General features: G+C 54.4%; 1 protein-coding gene across 7 annotated transcripts in view; it reads left to right on the top strand.

Annotated features, from left to right (window-relative positions):
* The window catches only part of RHOBTB2 (Rho related BTB domain containing 2), a 30,792-nt gene that overhangs the window by 4,335 nt on the left and 8,749 nt on the right, over positions 1 to 17,708 (top strand). For 4 of the 7 annotated variants that reach the window (XR_003520791.2, XM_027598910.2, XM_027598911.2 and 1 more), the window contains 7 exons: positions 1,959 to 2,044; positions 9,675 to 9,876; positions 10,576 to 10,679; positions 11,216 to 11,401; positions 12,056 to 13,077; positions 13,380 to 13,498; positions 15,799 to 15,949. Coding sequence is in view for 6 of the 7 variants with exons in the window: in XM_027598910.2 (XP_027454711.1) it covers positions 1,959 to 2,044; positions 9,675 to 9,876; positions 10,576 to 10,679; positions 11,216 to 11,401; positions 12,056 to 13,077; positions 13,380 to 13,498; positions 15,799 to 15,949 (1,870 nt within the window). In the remaining variant the exon portion in view is untranslated. Of the gene's footprint in view, positions 1 to 1,958; positions 2,045 to 5,022; positions 5,620 to 7,639; positions 7,728 to 8,101; positions 8,399 to 9,674; positions 9,877 to 10,575; positions 10,680 to 11,215; positions 11,402 to 12,055; positions 13,078 to 13,379; positions 13,499 to 15,798; positions 15,950 to 17,708 lie in introns of those variants that run through there. The other 3 variants (XM_027598913.2, XM_027598915.2, XM_027598914.2) reach the window with 3 other exon arrangements.

The raw sequence follows: 17,708 nt of genomic DNA, 5'->3' as shown, positions 1-17,708 counted from the left end.
GCAGGGCTCCAGGAACGAGCCTGTCCTCTCTCAGAAGATCTGCAGCCTGCTTCAAGGGAAGGATCTTGGGCCTTGGGTGCACTGGCTAGGGAGTGCATTTTCACCCCCCACTTGTAACGTTTCTGTCTACAAAGTGCGGCAGAAGTAATACCATGTAGCTTCTTTCTGCTGGAGGCCTGCCTGGTGGTGGCTTCTTGTGCACCCTCCTGAGAAATAACAGCCCAAGACACTTGGGCTGGATCATGCATTTCCCCTGTGACATTAATGGTGGTGGTACTTGCAGCTCTTAAAAGATATAAGCCAAAAAGCGTTCCAGTCTCTCCGCTGAGCAGAGAGCTGCCTCAGAGCTGCAGGATTTACTGCATGGAGGCCTCAGCCAGCTGCGGCTCCCCGGGAGGCAGGGCCAGGGTGGAGGGGCGTGGGTGGGTGGGCAGAGGGGTCTGCATGCTCAGATCTCAGCCAGCAGGTGCTGGCTGCAGCCTGGCCAGGCCAGACTGGGAATGGACTCTTCAGCTCCTGCTTTGAGCAGCCCCGCCAGCCCCACAGTGTGGTGTAGAAAGGCTGCAAGGGGCCGGCTGGGCTTTGAAGATAATTTGTGTTCCTTTCACTGCCTCACCTGCTTGTTCGTTTTCTCACTGGGCACCAGGGCCGAGGCGGGCATGGGATTTTCCAACCCTGGTAGGTTAGACTGTCAGAACTCCACACCCTCTGTGCTGACTGCTCGCCATAGGCCACCGAGGTAGCCCACGCACAGATGGGAGATGGGTCCCCCTTTACACAGGGGTACTGAGCATAAGTCCATGGGGGGAGAAGGCGGAAATGGAGGAAGAGTTAGAAGGATCACACAATCTCTGATCTCAGCCCTGGAAGGGGCCATGAGAAGATCATCTGGTCACCTCCTGTCTTCAGGCAAGTAATATTATTATCCTAGTGGAAGGCCAGAGAGATTAGGTTCCTTGCCCAAAGTCACACAGCCAATTCCTAGTGGAGGAGAAACTAGAACTGAGGTTGGCACCAGTTACTGCAATGGCTGCTCCTCTGTTTTGGTTTCGTTTCACTCGGGGCGCTTGGGGCTCCTATTGTCCACATCCCTGCCCACATTGGGCTTGGGGGGCGGGGCTTCTCTTGCCTTAGCTTTCTTCTGCCTCATTGTCCCCTGCCCCTGGAGGGTTGTCACAGAGATGCCCCTCCACACAGTACCAACTCCTTCCAGAGGTATCCCGCAGGCCTCTCCAAGCCCTTCCTCGATCATTCCCTATCTTTCCTGGAATTCTAGAATTTTCTTTGGCTGAACTGGTCCCAAGATTGTGACTGACCATTTAAGGAAGCTAAAGATGGGGATCTCTGCCTCTTACTATGTTTCTAATCCCTCCCTGCTCTGCCCCCAAATATTTCCTTCTTCCATTCTCAGCCTTGGTGGCCATCAGCTGATATTCTGCTGAGTCCATTTTGGGTCGGGAGCTTCTTCAGTGAAAAGGATGGCCAATAAAATATAAGCCTTCCATGCTAGGAACCCATAACAGATATCCATGCTGGATGAACTGGACCTCACCCTTGTACATGAGAAAACAGGCCCAGAGAGGAGAGGGAAGGATCCTCCATCACCCAGCTGGGTGACAACAGAACCTAGGCCTCCTGATGGACAATGGACTGCTCTTTTCAAATTACCAAACCAAATTACTGCTCTTTTCAAATTACCAAGCTCAGAAGGTGCAAATGCCTGCAGCATGGGATGAACCATGAACCCAGTTCTTGACCCTGGAGGAGCCCCTTGATTCCCTGAGGTGGCCTCTGTCTTGGCCTCCAGGCTGAGTGTCTCAGCAGGAGCCACACTCTTGCCCTGAGTAGACCCTCTGTTTGGGCTGACCGAGCTGGTGGCATCTCTTTGGGTAACTCACGGTGTGTTTATTCCTTCTCTCACTGCCTTCCCCTGCCCTGCCGCATTCACTTCTGTCCAGCCCCCAGGAGCCTGGAGGGAACACAGAGCAATGGCGACCCAAAGACAAAGCCAGTACGGCCTGTGGAAGACCTCTCTGGACAGCATGTGAGTAGCCCCTGGGTGGTGTCAACTCCCTCCTCCTCAAGTGCCCCACCCAAACATTCATTCATCCGTCAAGCATTTATTGAGCTCCTACTGAGTACTAGTTGCCAGACCAGCAAGAAGGAAACTCTCAAATAAGCATGGCCCCTTCCCTAAACAGTGCTCAGTACTGTGAGGAAGAGAGTGACCCAATGATAGAGCAGGGTGATTGGTATTATTAGGGGAGCACGGAAGAAGGGCGGGGAACGTTGCTGACTTTGTAGGGGGGATTCATGGTGGGCTTCCTGGAAGAAGTGATGTCTAGGTTGAGACTTGAAGGATGAGTAAGCATTATCCAGGTGAAGCAGTGGGAAGAACAGTGTTCAGGCTGAGAGAACTATTTGATCAAAGGCCCAGAAGGGTCCTGCCTCTAATAAAGACCGGGTGGTGCTCCCTGAGTCCTTGACGAGAAGGCTGAAAGACTCCAGACTTTCCAGATTTGGCACCTTCACCCTGACAGGGCTCTGCATGTTGAGATGCCTCTGCTTTTGCTCTCGGCTGGTACCAGGCACAGGGTGGCAACGCCGTGTGCCCCAGATTACACGCTGCTTGGGAGGGGGGCAAGGTTTCATGTCAGAAGGCCTGTGGGGTGCACTTGGCAGAGGCTCACGTGTTCCAGGGGAGGGTAGACAGAAGAGAGATCAGTAGCCTGCCAAGAGGAGAAAGGCTGGAACTGTGTGTGAAACAAATGGAACGTGCAGGTTGGAGGAGGACACACCGAGAGGTTTGCATAGCTTGGGCTGGCCCTGGGGAGGAGCCTTTGAGCCACAGGGAGAGGGGGGGCGTGTGGTACTGGCTGCAAGCCTGCCGCGTAGGTGCCCTCTTGAGGACCAGGTTGGAGAGTTTTCTCCCCAAATGGGGCCTCCTGCTCACAGGCTTCAGGAAAATGGCAGCTCGTGATGTCCTTGAGGAGAGTGGTTATGGGAATCGTGGGAGGGGGTGCCTTTTTGGGACAGGCTCAAGGGGTTTACATCACTGGGAAGGAGGAGTCACAGGAATGCTTTGGTGAGGGAAGAGAGGTTGGAAGAACTCCAGCTGGGAATGCCTGAGAGGTGATTGATCAGGAAGAGCTCCGGCTGGGAACGCCTGAGAGGTGATTGATCAGGAAGAACTCTGGGTCGAGGAAAAGCTGAAAAAGAAGATTGTGTGCCAAAAGTGGGACTGGGAATTAAGGTGTTGTCCCCCAGCGGAGCACCTGGCTCTCTCTGCCTGAGACAGTTTACCCAATGTGAGCAGGAGGTGCAACTTCATTTGGCCAAACTTACACCTTCAAACCGCAACAGGGCAGCCTGGTTGGGCAGTGAGGTTCGCAGGCTGAGCTGGCTCTTTCCCCAAAGGCTCCATAGAAGCAGACCTGGAAGCCCCATGATTTGGGGCAGAGGGCAGATCTGTTTTCCTGCTCTGTGCTGTACTGGGGCCATCCCTGCTGCTGGGATGTGTGAAAGGTGAAGAAACCAACAGGCTGGTGCTCTGGAGCTGGATGGGGGCAACTGGGTATCAGTGGGAGAGGCTGTGGCCTCCTGTGACGCCCATGCAGAGATATCATGCTATGGTTTTCTTTGGGGCAGTGACCGCTAGCACACAGAAGATGGGCTGAGGCTCTTCAACACCAAACATGTGGGAAGAACACACCTGCCCATGGTTTAGTGTCTTTCCCACGCATGTATTCAAACGAATACTTTCTGTTCTTATGGAGACCGAATCCTAACCAGAAGGATGAAGCGGCACACTCAGTCATCCCTAATCTCTTCTCCAGCTCTGGGTAGGTTCAGAAGGAGATGGGGGAAGCATCCTCTACCAATCAGGCATTTACTGAACATGGATCAGGCCAGAAAGCGCATTTATCACAAATACCCTAATGGGCAACGTTCAACTGTATGCATTCATAGATGGAAAGCATACTTCAGAGAATACAAAATTCATTTTTATTTGGCTTTTTTTTTGGCAATGGATTTCTCTCCCTAATCATATTTTTGCATAAACTAATATTAAACTGGATTTGCATTCTCAGAGCACAAGCTTGAGGGGGTGAGGTGGAAGGCATGTCAGTCTGGACTTAAAAAATTGTCTATAGAGGTAATTGACAAGATGGATAAAACCAGACTGAGCTGGCCACTGTAATTACCAGTAGTCAAGACCATCAGAATCAAACCAGCCTTGAACATGGAAACTTCCTTTGAGGACTGCTCATATTACAGATGTCATCCCTTATAACCTCTTTAGTAAATCGAGACGGAGAGCACAAAGGTGTCTTGGACACCGTCTCCAGGGCTAGTGTCTTCATGGCATTTCTTTTAAGAGGTCAGAAGATATTGGTAAACTCCAGGTGGCAATAGGACGGGCGTGGGATGGAAGCAGAGACTGCTGAAGAGGGAGGGAAGGGAGAAGGCCTAGATAGTACAGGTGATATAGTGACCCACTCTAAAACTCATGGGCCATGGCAGTCGGAAGCACAGGCTGTAGCTGAACGTCTGGTGATCGAAGAAGGAAGGCCCTCAGGTGCCAGGAAAACTCTCAAGCCAGAGGAGGGCCTGTGTGGAAAGGCTGTGTTCCTCTCCCTGAGGGCCAGGGGTGGAAGCCTGGTTTAAGGGGCAAGGAAAATATGTCAAGTTCCCCTCCCCGAACTCGCATCCCTTCCAGGGCTAAGCTGCGTCTCAGAGTTCTTTCGCAGCCTCGCGGAGGAAAGGGGAAAACCCTGTGGGAGTCCAGTGAGGTTTTGCGCCCTGACCGGTGGTGAGCCCACACCCTTCCAGCCTCTTCCCTCGGGGCGGGGGAAGGGAGGCAGGGCGGGAGGGTGTGAGCGGCGCCGCGGGGCGGGGCAGGGCGGGGCCGCCGGTGGCCCAATCCCCTTCTTTCCCCGCCCCTCCCCCGCCCCCAGGCCCCTTTCCACCAACGGAGCTCCGCGGTGGGCGGAGCCTGTCACGGCAGCCGTCCTGGGTGCGATTCCCCTCCCTCCGTTCTTCCTCCCTTTCTTTCTTTTTTTTTTTTTTCCCCTTTCCTTTTTTTGTGAATGAAAAAAGGAGGTCGCGAGCGGTCCCCGGGACTGCAGCGCCAGGCGTCTTCGCGGCCGCGCCTTCGGAGCGGGTCGCGCGCGTAGCGGCGGCGGCCTCGCCCCTCTCCTCCTCAACTGCGCGTCGCCTCCAGCCTCCGCAGCCAGAGGACCCGCGGCGGCGGCGCGGCCCAGCCGCCCGAGGTCGGGCGGGCCGCGCGCAGCCCACTCCAGCGTGCCTCCATGACATTGGGCGCCCGGGGCGCGGGGAGATGCTGATCCGGAAGAGGCAATGGCTGCAGTGCCGCGCGTGCGGCCGCTCCCGGCCCGCTGTCCTGCCTGGGCTGCTCTGTCAGAGTTTCTGATCTAGCGCGACCCGGGCCCGGAGCCTGTAGCAGCAGCGGCGGCGGCGGCGGCAGCAGCGCGGCGGCGCCGGCATCGTCCTAACTTGCACGCGCGGAGTGACCCCAGACATTTCACTAAAATGAGCGTGCTTAGCAGGAAGAGATGTGTTCCTTACACTAGAAATTACCCCGTCACATGTAGTGGTGTAAGTAAATGATTAATTTCTATTACGGCCGGGTTGCAAGCTGCCTGGAAACGCGCCGCTGCGCCCTCCTGTGCCCTCCCCGGCCCTATCTGCGCCCCTTCTGAAGACTATCCCCCCCCCCGGGCACCCCCTCTCCCCTTGGCTATAGCTTTGGCTGCTGGGGTCTCAGGGGGCGGGGGACTAACCTTTTCCGGGTTTTTCTAGAGAAAGGAAGATGACTTGATTGCCTTGGCGTGTCGTGGCCTTCCTCTTTCCCCATTTTTAAAAAATTTTTATTTCGTGTGTGTGTGTGCAGAGCAGCGTGTGAGGAATAAAGGTTCAGAGTGGTGGAAATGTTTCTGTTAAAAACCAGTGGAATTTGGATGTTTTGCTCGCCGTTCCGGAGACATTTCTTTCAACCCAACTCCATTGCAGTCTGTGCATCAGAGTTCTGGCAAACTATGGGAGAGATGCTTAACGTTGTTTGTTGATGTTTGAGAAGGTTTTTTTGAGTGTGTTTAGGTTTGCATTTTTTGTTATTTTTGTTATATCATTGTATATATTTTGTTAATATCATTCAAGATCCCTTTGAGCCTTGCTGTCCACTGGATCTGCAGGAGGGATTCATCTCCCCACCTTCCCCAATATTACAGTGTCAGCAACCCTGGTGAAAAGCCACCCTCTCTGGTCTTCTCTTCCCGATTCTCCCTTCCTCTCCATCCTCCTTGATTTTTACCTTCATTTTGAGAATATTCCTCCCTTTTGCATTTTGTAAGATGCAGGATGTGGGATATTGGTTGCTAGGAGACAGACCAGGCTCCCAGGGAGATTCTGTCGTTTCCTTGACAACCAGACTAGGGCAGCCACAGATGAACAAGCCTCCTATCAGCTGTGGGAGGGAAAGGGGGGCTTTTCTGGGCTCTGCAAAGAGTGTGTGTAGGGGTGTGGGGGTGGGACTGGGACCCGGTGAGGGTTGTAGCTAATCCGAGCACACCTGGCTTTTTGGCCTGGCTTGAGTACACAGAGCTGGGAGAGCAGTGGGCAGGAGGCTGATTGTGGAGAGGGGGACAGGGATCATGGGACAGGGTAGGGAAGGAGCACCTCTGTGACTCTGGGATCACTGAGGGAGAGGAATGAATTGGAGGTTGTGACACCCAGGGCAGGATGGCAAGGAAGCCATAGTCTGTGGAGGTTTGTCTAGGGGCTCAGAGGGACTGAGGATGAGGCAATTGTGCGGAAAAGTCTAGAGTCATTGAAGGAGAGAGTGCCAGAAGGGAAGGGGAAGTTGAGAAGCTCCTTGAGTGGGTTGTATCATCATACATCAGCAATGATACAGTAAAGTAGCAATATTCTAAAGCAGAAATTCTATTACTGCGGGCTTTGGCACGCTATCTCCAGTACAGGATCCTCGTTTAAGACAGGCCTGATTTGACTAAAGAGTTTTGTCTGTTGGCTTAATTGGGCCAGTCTGTATCTTAAAGAGAGATAGAATTACATATATAGATATGTAATCTAGCATTATATAATACCAGATTACATAAGAAGACAAATACCTCCTTTCCACTTGGGTTCTCTTGGCACGAATTCACCAAGATTCGGGAAACTTTCTTCCAAAGCCCGCATACCCATTTTCCAGAAGGGCAGACTGATGCCCAGAGAAGCGAAGTGATTTGCCCTTTCCTAGATATGAAGTTTCCTAGATCTGAAGTCAGGCGGTTGGGACAGGGGTGAAGTGGGTGAGAATGATAAAAATAGGGGGGGAGTCCAAGGGTAAACAGGGGAAGGCTGCGGAGCGCTGGAGAGTGAATGGGAAGGGGCTGCCTAGCCAGGGAAGTACCCAGCAGGTCTGCTGTCTATACTCACGGCAGTGTTTGTTGCCTTCCTACTTGTTGGTTGGCTCACCCCTACTTAACCAGAGAGGTACATGAGGTGTGCAGGGGTATTTTAACCATAAACTCTCTGGTTTTGAATCAGCATTGCTCTACCGGTGTTCTGGCCTCCTCCTCATGGTCCAGATGCTCCTGGATTTACGAACTGATGCCCCTCCTCCGTGCCTCCTCATCCCCCTTCTGCTTCCACACCCACAGGCCATTCGAATCTAAATTTGAAGAAAGAAGTTCTACTGGCGAGTGGGTTATAGTCTTTCTCCTCCAGCCATACATGTTCCTACTAGGGAGTCTGTTTTGTTCTTCAGTGTATAGAACTACAACCCAGGCGATTCCTTCCCAGTTGCCTGACTTGAGACCAGGACCCATCCAGGCGGGGTTCCCGGTTCTCAGCTCAGGAGAGAGCAGGGAGGAGGCAAGATGGTGCTTAGGACAATGGCTGGCCCACTGGGGAGGGTGAGGAGGGGTGGAGGAGGCAGGAGGAATCCTGCAGACGATTGCTCTGGAGACCGGGGAGGGGCTGCGTGGAGACCCCTTGTTTCGAGTTCAGATCCTGTAAAATTCCAAGGAGGAGGTGCTTGTCTCATTGAAAAGTCCTTGCTGCACTTTTTGCTTAGGTTGCTGAGATGTATCTACTCGCGCAAATCCCAGTTGCCATCGTTACTTGGATATTTCAGTTCTGCATTCCTGCATGCTGGCATCCAGTTACAGCCCGGCAGGAATGGAGCTGCTCGGTTGCTGCTGGTGGCCCGGCTCTCTGGCTGGATGGCTCAGCAGTGAGGGCGCCTGGACTGCCTCCAGGACACTTAGGAGCTCAGCCTTCCTTGGCCTAGGAAGGAGTCCTCAGGCTGCTCCAGCCCCCGGCTGACTTGGTGCACACAGGGAATGTGAGCAGGAGCAGGCCAGTGACCTAGGTGAAACCAAGTTCCCTAACAATGTCTGCCTTGCACCTACCCCTGCCTCCTCCCCTCAGCCCTTTCGGGAGAGTAGATGCCACTGGGAGACTGCCACCAAAAGCCCCCTCACCCTCAAGCTGAGGGTCCCTTCCTGGTGACAGCTTTTTAAACACTGACATGACATTTCAACTACAGGAGGGCCTTCTTTTTGTTCATTTGAGGCCATCCCCCTCTGTGGGTGGACAAGGCACTGCCTCTCTGCTCAGCACAGAAGGAAACTGAGGCAAGCATTAGCCCAGAAATTCAGGCCCAAGTTTCTGACCCTCTGCTTCCCCCAGCAACCCCATTACCCATGCAGCCAATTGAGCAAGCAGCCTACCAGGAGTGTGCCAGGAGTCTGGGGGCTTCCAGCCTGAGAATCCTCCTCCCTGGGAAAGGAAGGCACAGAAGGGGGCATATCTCACTCTCCCCGAGGCTGCATGTAGGATGCTTGGAGGGCATGTGTGAGTAGGGGCAGGAAGGCCCACTGGCCATGCATGGAGTAAATAGTCACAGACCCATGTTTATCTCCACTGCTGCTGAGTGAGCCCTGTAGGCAACATGACAGGCTTCCGAGGAGGGGAGGGGAGGCCCATGGGCTGCTCGGGTGCCTCCAGAGGCATTGGGAGGAAGAATTCTAGCATCTCCCTGAAGAAGGCTGGGGGTTAGCCTTGAAGGGTAGCCATAGGCAAGCCAGGGCTTGAAAATCCACCACCAGGGAGAGAGGGAGGGAGGCAAAGGTGGAGGACAGGAGAGCTGCCACCCAGCTCTGACAAGTCCATTAAATTTTAAAGTGGTCCTGCCCTCTGGCCTGCTGGGAAGGGGTGGGGACCTGGCCAGTACTCTGCTTCTCTCAGCTATTTGCTTTTGTGCTGTCCAGGGGAGGAGAGCGTGGATGATGAGTGAGCTTCCCAGGAGGACCCTCCTCTTCCTGAGGGAGCGGGGACAGGCCCGGGGCAGGTTCTGCTGTGGGATCTCTCACAGGCCTCCCCCAGCCAGAAGCCCAGTGGGAGGATGATGGCAACAGGAGGCAGACGAGTGTTTCACGTGGTGCCACTGCGCCTCTGAGCCTGAACGGGCCCCCAGCTTCTCAGGCCCCGCAGAATGATTACCCAGAAAGCTACCCACTCCTTTCGCCCCCTCTCCATTCAAATGCTGGCAGAGGGGCCAGCCCCGGCTGAGGAGAGCGGCTGGCCCCGGCCGTCAGGGAGCTGGGGTGCGGAGTCATCTTGACCACTACACTCCTCTCCCTCAGGTCCCAATTAATGGATTCTGACATGGATTATGAAAGGCCAAACGTAGAGACCATCAAGTGCGTTGTGGTGGGAGACAACGCGGTGGGCAAGACCAGGCTCATCTGTGCCCGGGCCTGCAATGCCACCCTCACCCAGTACCAGCTGCTCGCCACCCATGTGCCCACGGTTTGGGCCATCGACCAGTATCGGGTGTGCCAGGAGGTAAGGCTGCAAGGCCGCTCGGCTGGGGGTCCGCCCCATGTACTTGGGCTTCTTCCCAAGCTGTAGCTCAGTGTCTCCAAATGTGGCCCGGCGTGTGCTGAGCTCACGGAGGCCCCTGGGGATGGGGCGGGAGCAGCTGAAGAGGAGGGAGCCCCAGGAGAGAGGGCTGAGGGGAGTCCACCCCAGGGGAGGGATCCCTAACCATTTGTGTTTTGCATGGCTGAGCTGGTGCCTGAGACCGAAGCTTTGCCTGGGGCATAGCATCTTTGTGCAATCACAGCCCCCAGTAATGGGGAGCACTGCGGGGAAGGGAGGGTGTTGGAAAGATGAGGAAGAAAGAAGCTGTCGGCTAAAACCAAAATCAGAGGCTTGTAATGTGCAGGTGAAGCTGGGAACAGGGCAGGCTCCCTGAGATCCCTTGCACCCCAGGACAGTCTGCCCTCTTAGAGGGTCTTCCCTTCCGGCCGGCTTAAAGCCCACTCTTGCCGTTGGCGTCTGCAGAGACGGCACCCGGAGAAAGTGCTGGGCACGGCACACAGAGGAAGCTGCCAGAACCCTAGCTAGCTCTGTCCCTTCACCCCCATGCCGTCTGGGAGCCTCAGAGGTGAGCCAGCGCCACCCTGAGCTGATGTGCAGAGGCCCCTAGAACTGTTGCCCTTGATTCCCACTCCTCTCCTCCCCACCCCCCACGCCCCACAGGTGCTGGAACGCTCCAGAGATGTGGTAGATGATGTCAGCGTCTCCCTCCGCCTCTGGGACACCTTTGGAGACCACCACAAAGATCGTCGCTTTGCTTATGGGAGGTAGGTAAGGCCTCCGGTTGCCTGCGGGGAGCCAGGTGGGTAGGTTTTCCCTGCTTTCCCAAGGAACAGCAATGCTGTGAAATTTCAGCTGGGAGGAGGGAGCAGAGAAAACAGCATGGCAGACCCTCACAGGGGAGGCAGCCCGGGGCAGTGGAAGGAGCCGGGTTTGGAGTCAGGAGGCCAGGTTGGACTCTCAGCCCTGCTACCTCTCAGCTCTGGGCCTGTGCGCAATTAGGGGAACTGTTCTGAATTGACTTTCCTCAGCCATGGATTGTAAAATGGTAATTTCTAACCCATAAGATAGCCGTGAGGTCAAAATGAGGGTTTTCGGAAGCTCTAAAATGCTAAATTCGAGGCATATAAATTCAAGGTCCTATTATTATACATTCTGTGTAAGGTCATGTGAGCAGATGCCTATGACAGACATGGAATGTAGTGTTGTAGGGTGGGGTGGGTATGCATGTTCTCCCTTGTTCCAGGGGCGGGTAACCTACCACTAGCTTTCCCTGCCCATAACCTCGCTCTCCCACCCCCAGATCCGATGTGGTGGTTCTGTGCTTCTCCATTGCCAACCCTAATTCCCTCCACCATGTCAAGACCATGTGGTACCCAGAAATCAAGCACTTCTGCCCCCGAGCACCTGTCATCTTGGTGGGCTGCCAGCTGGACCTGCGCTATGCTGACCTGGAGGCTGTCAATAGGGCCAGGCGACCCTTGGCTAGGTAAGGGGTGCTGGTGCTAGGGAGGGGGAAGGAGGAAGACAGAGGGAGAGGGTGCATCTCCGTGGCTCCCTGTTCAGCCCTGAGGGAATCCACTGGGCCTCACACCTCACCCTCCATTTGAAGCAAGCCATGTGGGAGGCCAAAGAGTGTGCCCATTCATTCATTTGTTCATTTGTTCATTTGTTCATCCATGCATCCATGCATCCATGCATCCATGCATCTCTTATACCCTATGTGAGCAATCCTGGGCTAAGCACCATGGGAGGGAAGGAGAAAAGGAGGTAGTCTTTGCACAAATGGGGCTTATGATCACGCTGGGAGATGAACTCCATATATGGCCGTGTTAAAAACCAGCGTGGAACGTGGCATGCTAATTGCCAGAGAGGTGGTTAGTGCTGCCACTGCTTTGAGCTGGGGAGGGCGCGGGGCTGGCATAAATACGGAAGGCTTCCTGCAAGAAGAGGGAATTAGAAGTGGGCCTTGAAGGACTGGTAAAATTTGACTAGGCAGAGGAGAAAGGGCAGGAGTCGGACTGAAACAGACCCTGAGCAGTCCCCTACAGACCAGGCAGGCTCTGGAGAGCTGCCTCTCCCTGCCCCTCCCCTCTCCTCCTCTCCTGCCAACATGTTTGGTCTTCCTTCTTGAACCTACTAGGCCCATCAAGCCCAATGAGATCCTTCCCCCAGAGAAGGGCCGGGAGGTGGCCAAGGAGCTGGGCATCCCCTACTACGAGACCAGCGTGGTGGCCCAGTTTGGCATCAAGGACGTCTTTGACAACGCCATCCGCGCAGCGCTCATCTCCCGCCGCCACCTGCAGTTCTGGAAATCCCACCTCCGCAATGTGCAGCGGCCTCTGCTGCAGGCGCCCTTCTTGCCTCCCAAGCCGCCTCCCCCCATCATCGTGGTGCCCGACCCCCCCTCCAGCAGCGAGGAGTGCCCCGCCCACCTCCTGGAGGACCCACTATGCGCGGATGTCATACTGGTGCTGCAGGAGCGGGTGCGCATCTTTGCCCACAAGATCTACCTCTCCACCTCCTCCTCCAAGTTCTACGACCTGTTCCTCATGGACCTGAGCGAGGGGGAGCTGGGGGGCCCCTCGGGGCCCGGGGGCCCCCGCCCAGAGGACCACCGGGGTCACCCTGATCACCACCACCACCATCACCACCACCACCACCATGGCCGGGACTTCCTGCTGCGGGCGGCCAGCTTTGACGTGTGTGAGAGCATGGAGGAGGGCGGGGGCTCTGGCCCTGCTGGGCTCCGTGCCTCCACTAGTGACGGGATCTTACGGGGCAATGGAACAGGGTATTTGCCCGGGAGGGGTCGAGTCCTGTCTTCCTGGAGCAGAGCTTTTGTGAGCATTCAGGAAGAAATGGCAGAAGATCCTCTGACCTACAAATCCCGGCTGATGGTGGTGGTAAAAATGGACAACTCCATCCAGCCAGGGCCCTTCCGGGCTGTTCTCAAGTACCTGTACACCGGGGAGCTGGACGAGAACGAGCGTGACCTCATGCACATCGCCCACATTGCCGAACTGCTTGAGGTCTTTGATCTGCGCATGATGGTGGCCAACATTCTCAACAATGAGGCGTTCATGAACCAAGAGATCACTAAGGCCTTCCATGTCCGCCGGACTAACCGGGTTAAGGAGTGCTTGGCAAAAGGCACCTTCTCAGGTATGGACTGTGCTTAGGAATTGACTGCCGGAGAGCAGGGGACTTCCCTCCAGTTAGCCTTCTGAAAAGTCTGCGTTGGTCCAATTAGCATTCTGAGTCATCTCAGCTGCCGATGTCCTGGAGACAGGGTGGCTCTGCTCCTGAAGCCTGGTCCCCAAGCCCAAGAGCTTGGTCAGGTAGCACTCTACATGAATGGCTTCAGGAGGAAGTGGGTTGTGTGGGCACAGTGTCGATCTTTGGGATGGGTTCTCCCACATCCTTTCACCACATCCTCATGTGATGCCTCTTCTCCTCCCGGACAGATGTGACCTTCATCCTGGATGATGGCACCATCAGCGCCCATAAGCCCCTGTTGATTTCCAGCTGTGACTGGATGGCCGCCATGTTTGGGGGGCCATTTGTGGAGAGTTCCACCAGGGAGGTAAGGCTAGGAGGGGAATAGGTGGGAAGGAGAGAGAGACCCACACCCTTCCCACCTGAGGCATCTGCCATTTACTGGTGCTTCCTTCAGTCAGTACTACCTTCTGTTACTGACTGTGTGCTTGCTCACCACTGAGTGACAGACTCGAGATAAGTTTAAGAGGTGGCTCCCATAGCCAAGGATCTTATGAAATTTCAAGACAGGGGATTATGGTGACATCTTCACTTTATGGTATAGAAAGCACTTTTGATCATTATCTCGTGTCTCACCTCACACACAGCTCCTGCACATGGCGTCGTGTTCTCACTTTACAAGGAAAGTGAGTCCCCAGGAAGTTAAGTGCCTGGTACAAAGTTAAATAAGTAGAAAGGAGAGGTTCGGACTTGAACTCAAGACTTCCGATTCCTTAGCTCTATACATTGTACCTTGCTTTCTCCCTAACACACGTGAGCCAAGGGGAAAAAATTCAGTGTGTGCTAACGCGACTCTATCACTGTTTTAAATGTAAGTCTTACTATTAGGTACGGTGAAGCCCACAGACCAGAAAATTGCTATTGGACAGAGAGACTTTTATACTCCCAGGTGTCAGTAGGAGGGGGCATGCATCGTATAGGGGACCACACAGGGAAGCACCAGGGTCAGTCTTTAGGCAAAGGGAGTGAAGGGGACGCGAACAAGAGCCTTCACTGTAGTTTCTATGGGAAGGAACTGGTGAGGCAAGGGGAGCAGGCTTAGGATTGGGTTGTCTGAATAATTTCAGCAGGCTTTGGGGCTGTCCCAAGTCATCTGGCACCTGGGCTTGGGGTGACTAGGGCAGGGGATAGTGGTTGAGGGAATGAGCCTGATAAAGGAGGTGGCTGGGGTGTGGACACAGGACTGGTTGGTTTGCACGGGAAAGGCAGGCTGAGTACGTCCTTTACTGCCGCTAGCATTGGCTAGCCGTGGGAGGGGCAGCCCCGCTGGGTCAGCAAGGCCCCAGATGTCAAAGCAGCAGAGCTCAGACCAGAAAAAGAAATGCTTCATACAGTCACCTTTCCCTCTAATCAGCACTGCTCCGACTTGGCTGTTCCGTCACTGTTACGGCCACTTTCTCAGGCACCGAGACTGGAAACACAGAGTTGGACAGGACCTATCAGTGCATCCTTAGAAATAGTCTCTTCAGTCTGTTCTCTCCTTTCCCTTCGAGCAGCCGAGCAGAGTAGCTCAGGCTTGGGCCCTCAGTATTCTCTCTTTTCCGTGAACTCCTGTACCGTTAGTTGGCCACAGTCAGCCTCGCAATTAACAAGGTACCAGTTTGTGCAACTGCTTGAGGTTCTGGGGGTCCACATGCCATTTTCTTGCCTGATCTGGGATTTCTTCCCTCCCCCCTCTCCCCAGCCCCGCTCTGCACGTCCTTTAGTAAGAGCTCACCCAACACTTGAGGGAAAAGACAGGACTGGGAACAACACAAGATAGCTTCCTGTGACGTAGAATGAGTTTCTTAAGATTTCCGGGAAGGGAGTGCTTCCAGAAGGCTAAGTGGAGGGCTTGAACTGTGAGCTGGTCTCTGATCCTTGAAGCATGAGTGGGATTGGCTTCTGTGAGTGGAGCCCCAGGGGCTGGCCCGCCCCAGGCACTTCTCGGTGCTGCGTTAGAGCTCCAGATGACTCCCATGCAGCTTGGAGAGACTCGTGTCTGATGAGAAAGCAGTTTTTGTTGCAGCGCTGCTCGGAAGAGATCCCAGCGGCCCAAAGCAGCAGCTTCAGGCAGCCAGCAGGAAGCCAGCTGGTGTTGGCTTGGCTCCTTCGTACCCCACTTGCACTGCCCTCTGTAAGGCCAGGAAGGGCCAGGGTGTGTGGGTTCAGGTGGCAGGAAGGACTCCTTTGAGAGAGAGAGAGAGAGGGAGTGCACATTCGTGAATGTGGGGAGGAGCAGAGGGAGAGGGAGAGAGAGAGTCTCCGGCAGACTCTCCACTGAGCAAGCGTGGGGCTCGATCTCACGACCCTGAGATCATGACCTCAGCCAAACTCGAGAGTCTGAGTCTCAACCGATTGAGCCACCCAGGCGCCCTGAACGCAGGTCCTTTTAAAATGTCAGAGCGCTGCTCACTGGTGTGGTCAGCATGCAGGCTCAGTGCAGGGTTTTGCTCTGGGAGACAGGCCTTGGTGGGCCTTCGGAGCGGGTACAGGGGCAGCTCAGGAATGGCTGCCCATCCGGTGGAGCCAGCAAGAGGGCCAGGGCCTTTTGAGTGTCCCCGGCCTGAGCTCCTCCTTCCATAAGGCTGGGCCTCCCTGAGGCCTTCTGTCTCCCTTCCCCCGCAGGTGGCGTTCCCTTACACTAGCAAGAGCTGCATGAGGGCAGTGCTGGAGTACCTCTACACGGGCATGTTCACCTCCAGTCCCGACCTGGACGACATGAAGCTCATCATCCTGGCCAACCGCCTCTGCCTGCCGCACTTGGTTGCCCTCACAGGTACGCGGGGACCTCTCTGGGGGAGAAGCCAGGGAAACCATCCCCCCCCAGGTGCTGATTTCTCCTCTCACCTGCCTCCCCCAGGGGACAGGCTGCGAGCACCAAGGAAATGTGTTGACATAAAGTGAAATATGTCGATGCGCACTGGGGCTTGGGTGAGGCCATAGATGTAAAGAAGCACGTGTGAGAGACAGGATGGTGTCACGTGACAGGGTCTCTGCAAAGGGTTATGGGCCCCACGAAGCGGTATCCAGTAGATGACAGCGCTGGTGTTCCATCAGCTTCGCTTCGGCGGGGCACGCTTAAGTCAAGAGGAATAGAACGCCATTCCTCATTGCCCCCCTTTGGTTCCTCACCACCTCCTCTGTCTTCTTTCTTTCTTCTCATCCTTCTTCTGTTCCTCCTCCATCTTCACTTTCTGTCTCTTCCAGAAGCAGACAATAAACATCGACCTCCCATCCCCTAGATCCTTGAAAAGACCATGAGAGCTGGAGCTCAGCTTTGAGAATGGGCCTGGGGTGGAGCAGGGCCTGAGGCCACGGGGAAACTGCCCAGCAGGCGGTGGGGGGCGGTGGAGGGGCCGAGGGGCTGGAGAAGAGGAATGGTGCTATCCAGCTGAAGGGAGTGCTGCCACACGTTGGGATTGGTGTCTGCACTGTGTTGGTGTTGGTGTTGGCGCCTCTGCTGCTGTTGATATCGGGGTCTGTGTTCTTGGGTAGGTCAGGGGGCAGAGGGCAGAGCCTTAGATACAACTTGAGTTGAGATTCAGGGAAGGATCTAGCACCAGAGCTACTGGGGCACTGGACCGATGGTCAAGACTGGGACTCACTTAGGAGGAAAACAGCAATACCGTGATGAGAAATTAGTTATAACATGGGGCTTGGTCATAGGAAGAAGGAAGAAATCGTTGATGAGAATTTGACTGTTAAGAGCTGAGCCTACAGAGAGAGTCCTAGTTGGAGACACAAAGGGCTTTAGGGTGGGGAGCAAGAGAGGCTTCTAAAGATCACAGCTGCGACAGTACGTCCACCGTAGCTGCCCGTGGAAAGTGGTGTGGTCTTCACAGAGCACAGACGACTTCCAAACTCTTGGACCTAGTAATTCACCTTTTGAAAGACTATCTCCAAAGATATGACCCAAAGCAAAATATGTATAAAGATGTTCCTGTAAGTTTGCTTCATCATGGCGGGCGATCGGAAACAAGTCAGCTGTTGCCAGTGTTACACTGTGCCGCTGTGTGGAGAGGCTTGTAGAAAATACCCATTGAATGACTTTTCTGGGAGACGGTCCATACAAATGACAAAGTATACAGATATGTGTCATGCACATGCTTGTCAAGGAGCAGTGGGAAATGCCGAGCATGGTATATTTGGTGATGCTCTAGGTTTTGGGAGATATGCTTTCTATGAAGTTATTAATTCAAGCTTAAAACTTTTTCATTGTTCAATAGAGCACAAATGCATGAAACATATGTTCGGCTTCATGAATTATTATAGAGTCAAAGGACCCGTGTCAGGAGCTAGCTCCTTGCCGGCCATAGCAGAAGCCCTCGGCCTGTCCCCGCCAGTCACAGGTCCATCCCCGTCCTCAGGAGTAACACTTTGCCTATTACTCCTTTGTAGGGTATTTTTTTATTGGCCTCACTTCTTTCTCTTCATAGTTTTATCTTCCATGTGTGCATCCTTAAACACCAAAGCATGGTCTTATTTTTTAAATGCCTCTTAAATTTCTCCTAATCTAAAGGGTTCCTTGTCCATTA

This window comes from Zalophus californianus, chromosome 2, assembly GCF_009762305.2.
Source record: "Zalophus californianus isolate mZalCal1 chromosome 2, mZalCal1.pri.v2, whole genome shotgun sequence".
In the NCBI taxonomy this organism is placed as follows: domain Eukaryota; kingdom Metazoa; phylum Chordata; class Mammalia; order Carnivora; family Otariidae; genus Zalophus; species Zalophus californianus.
This window is presented reverse-complemented; position numbering and strand designations above follow the sequence as displayed.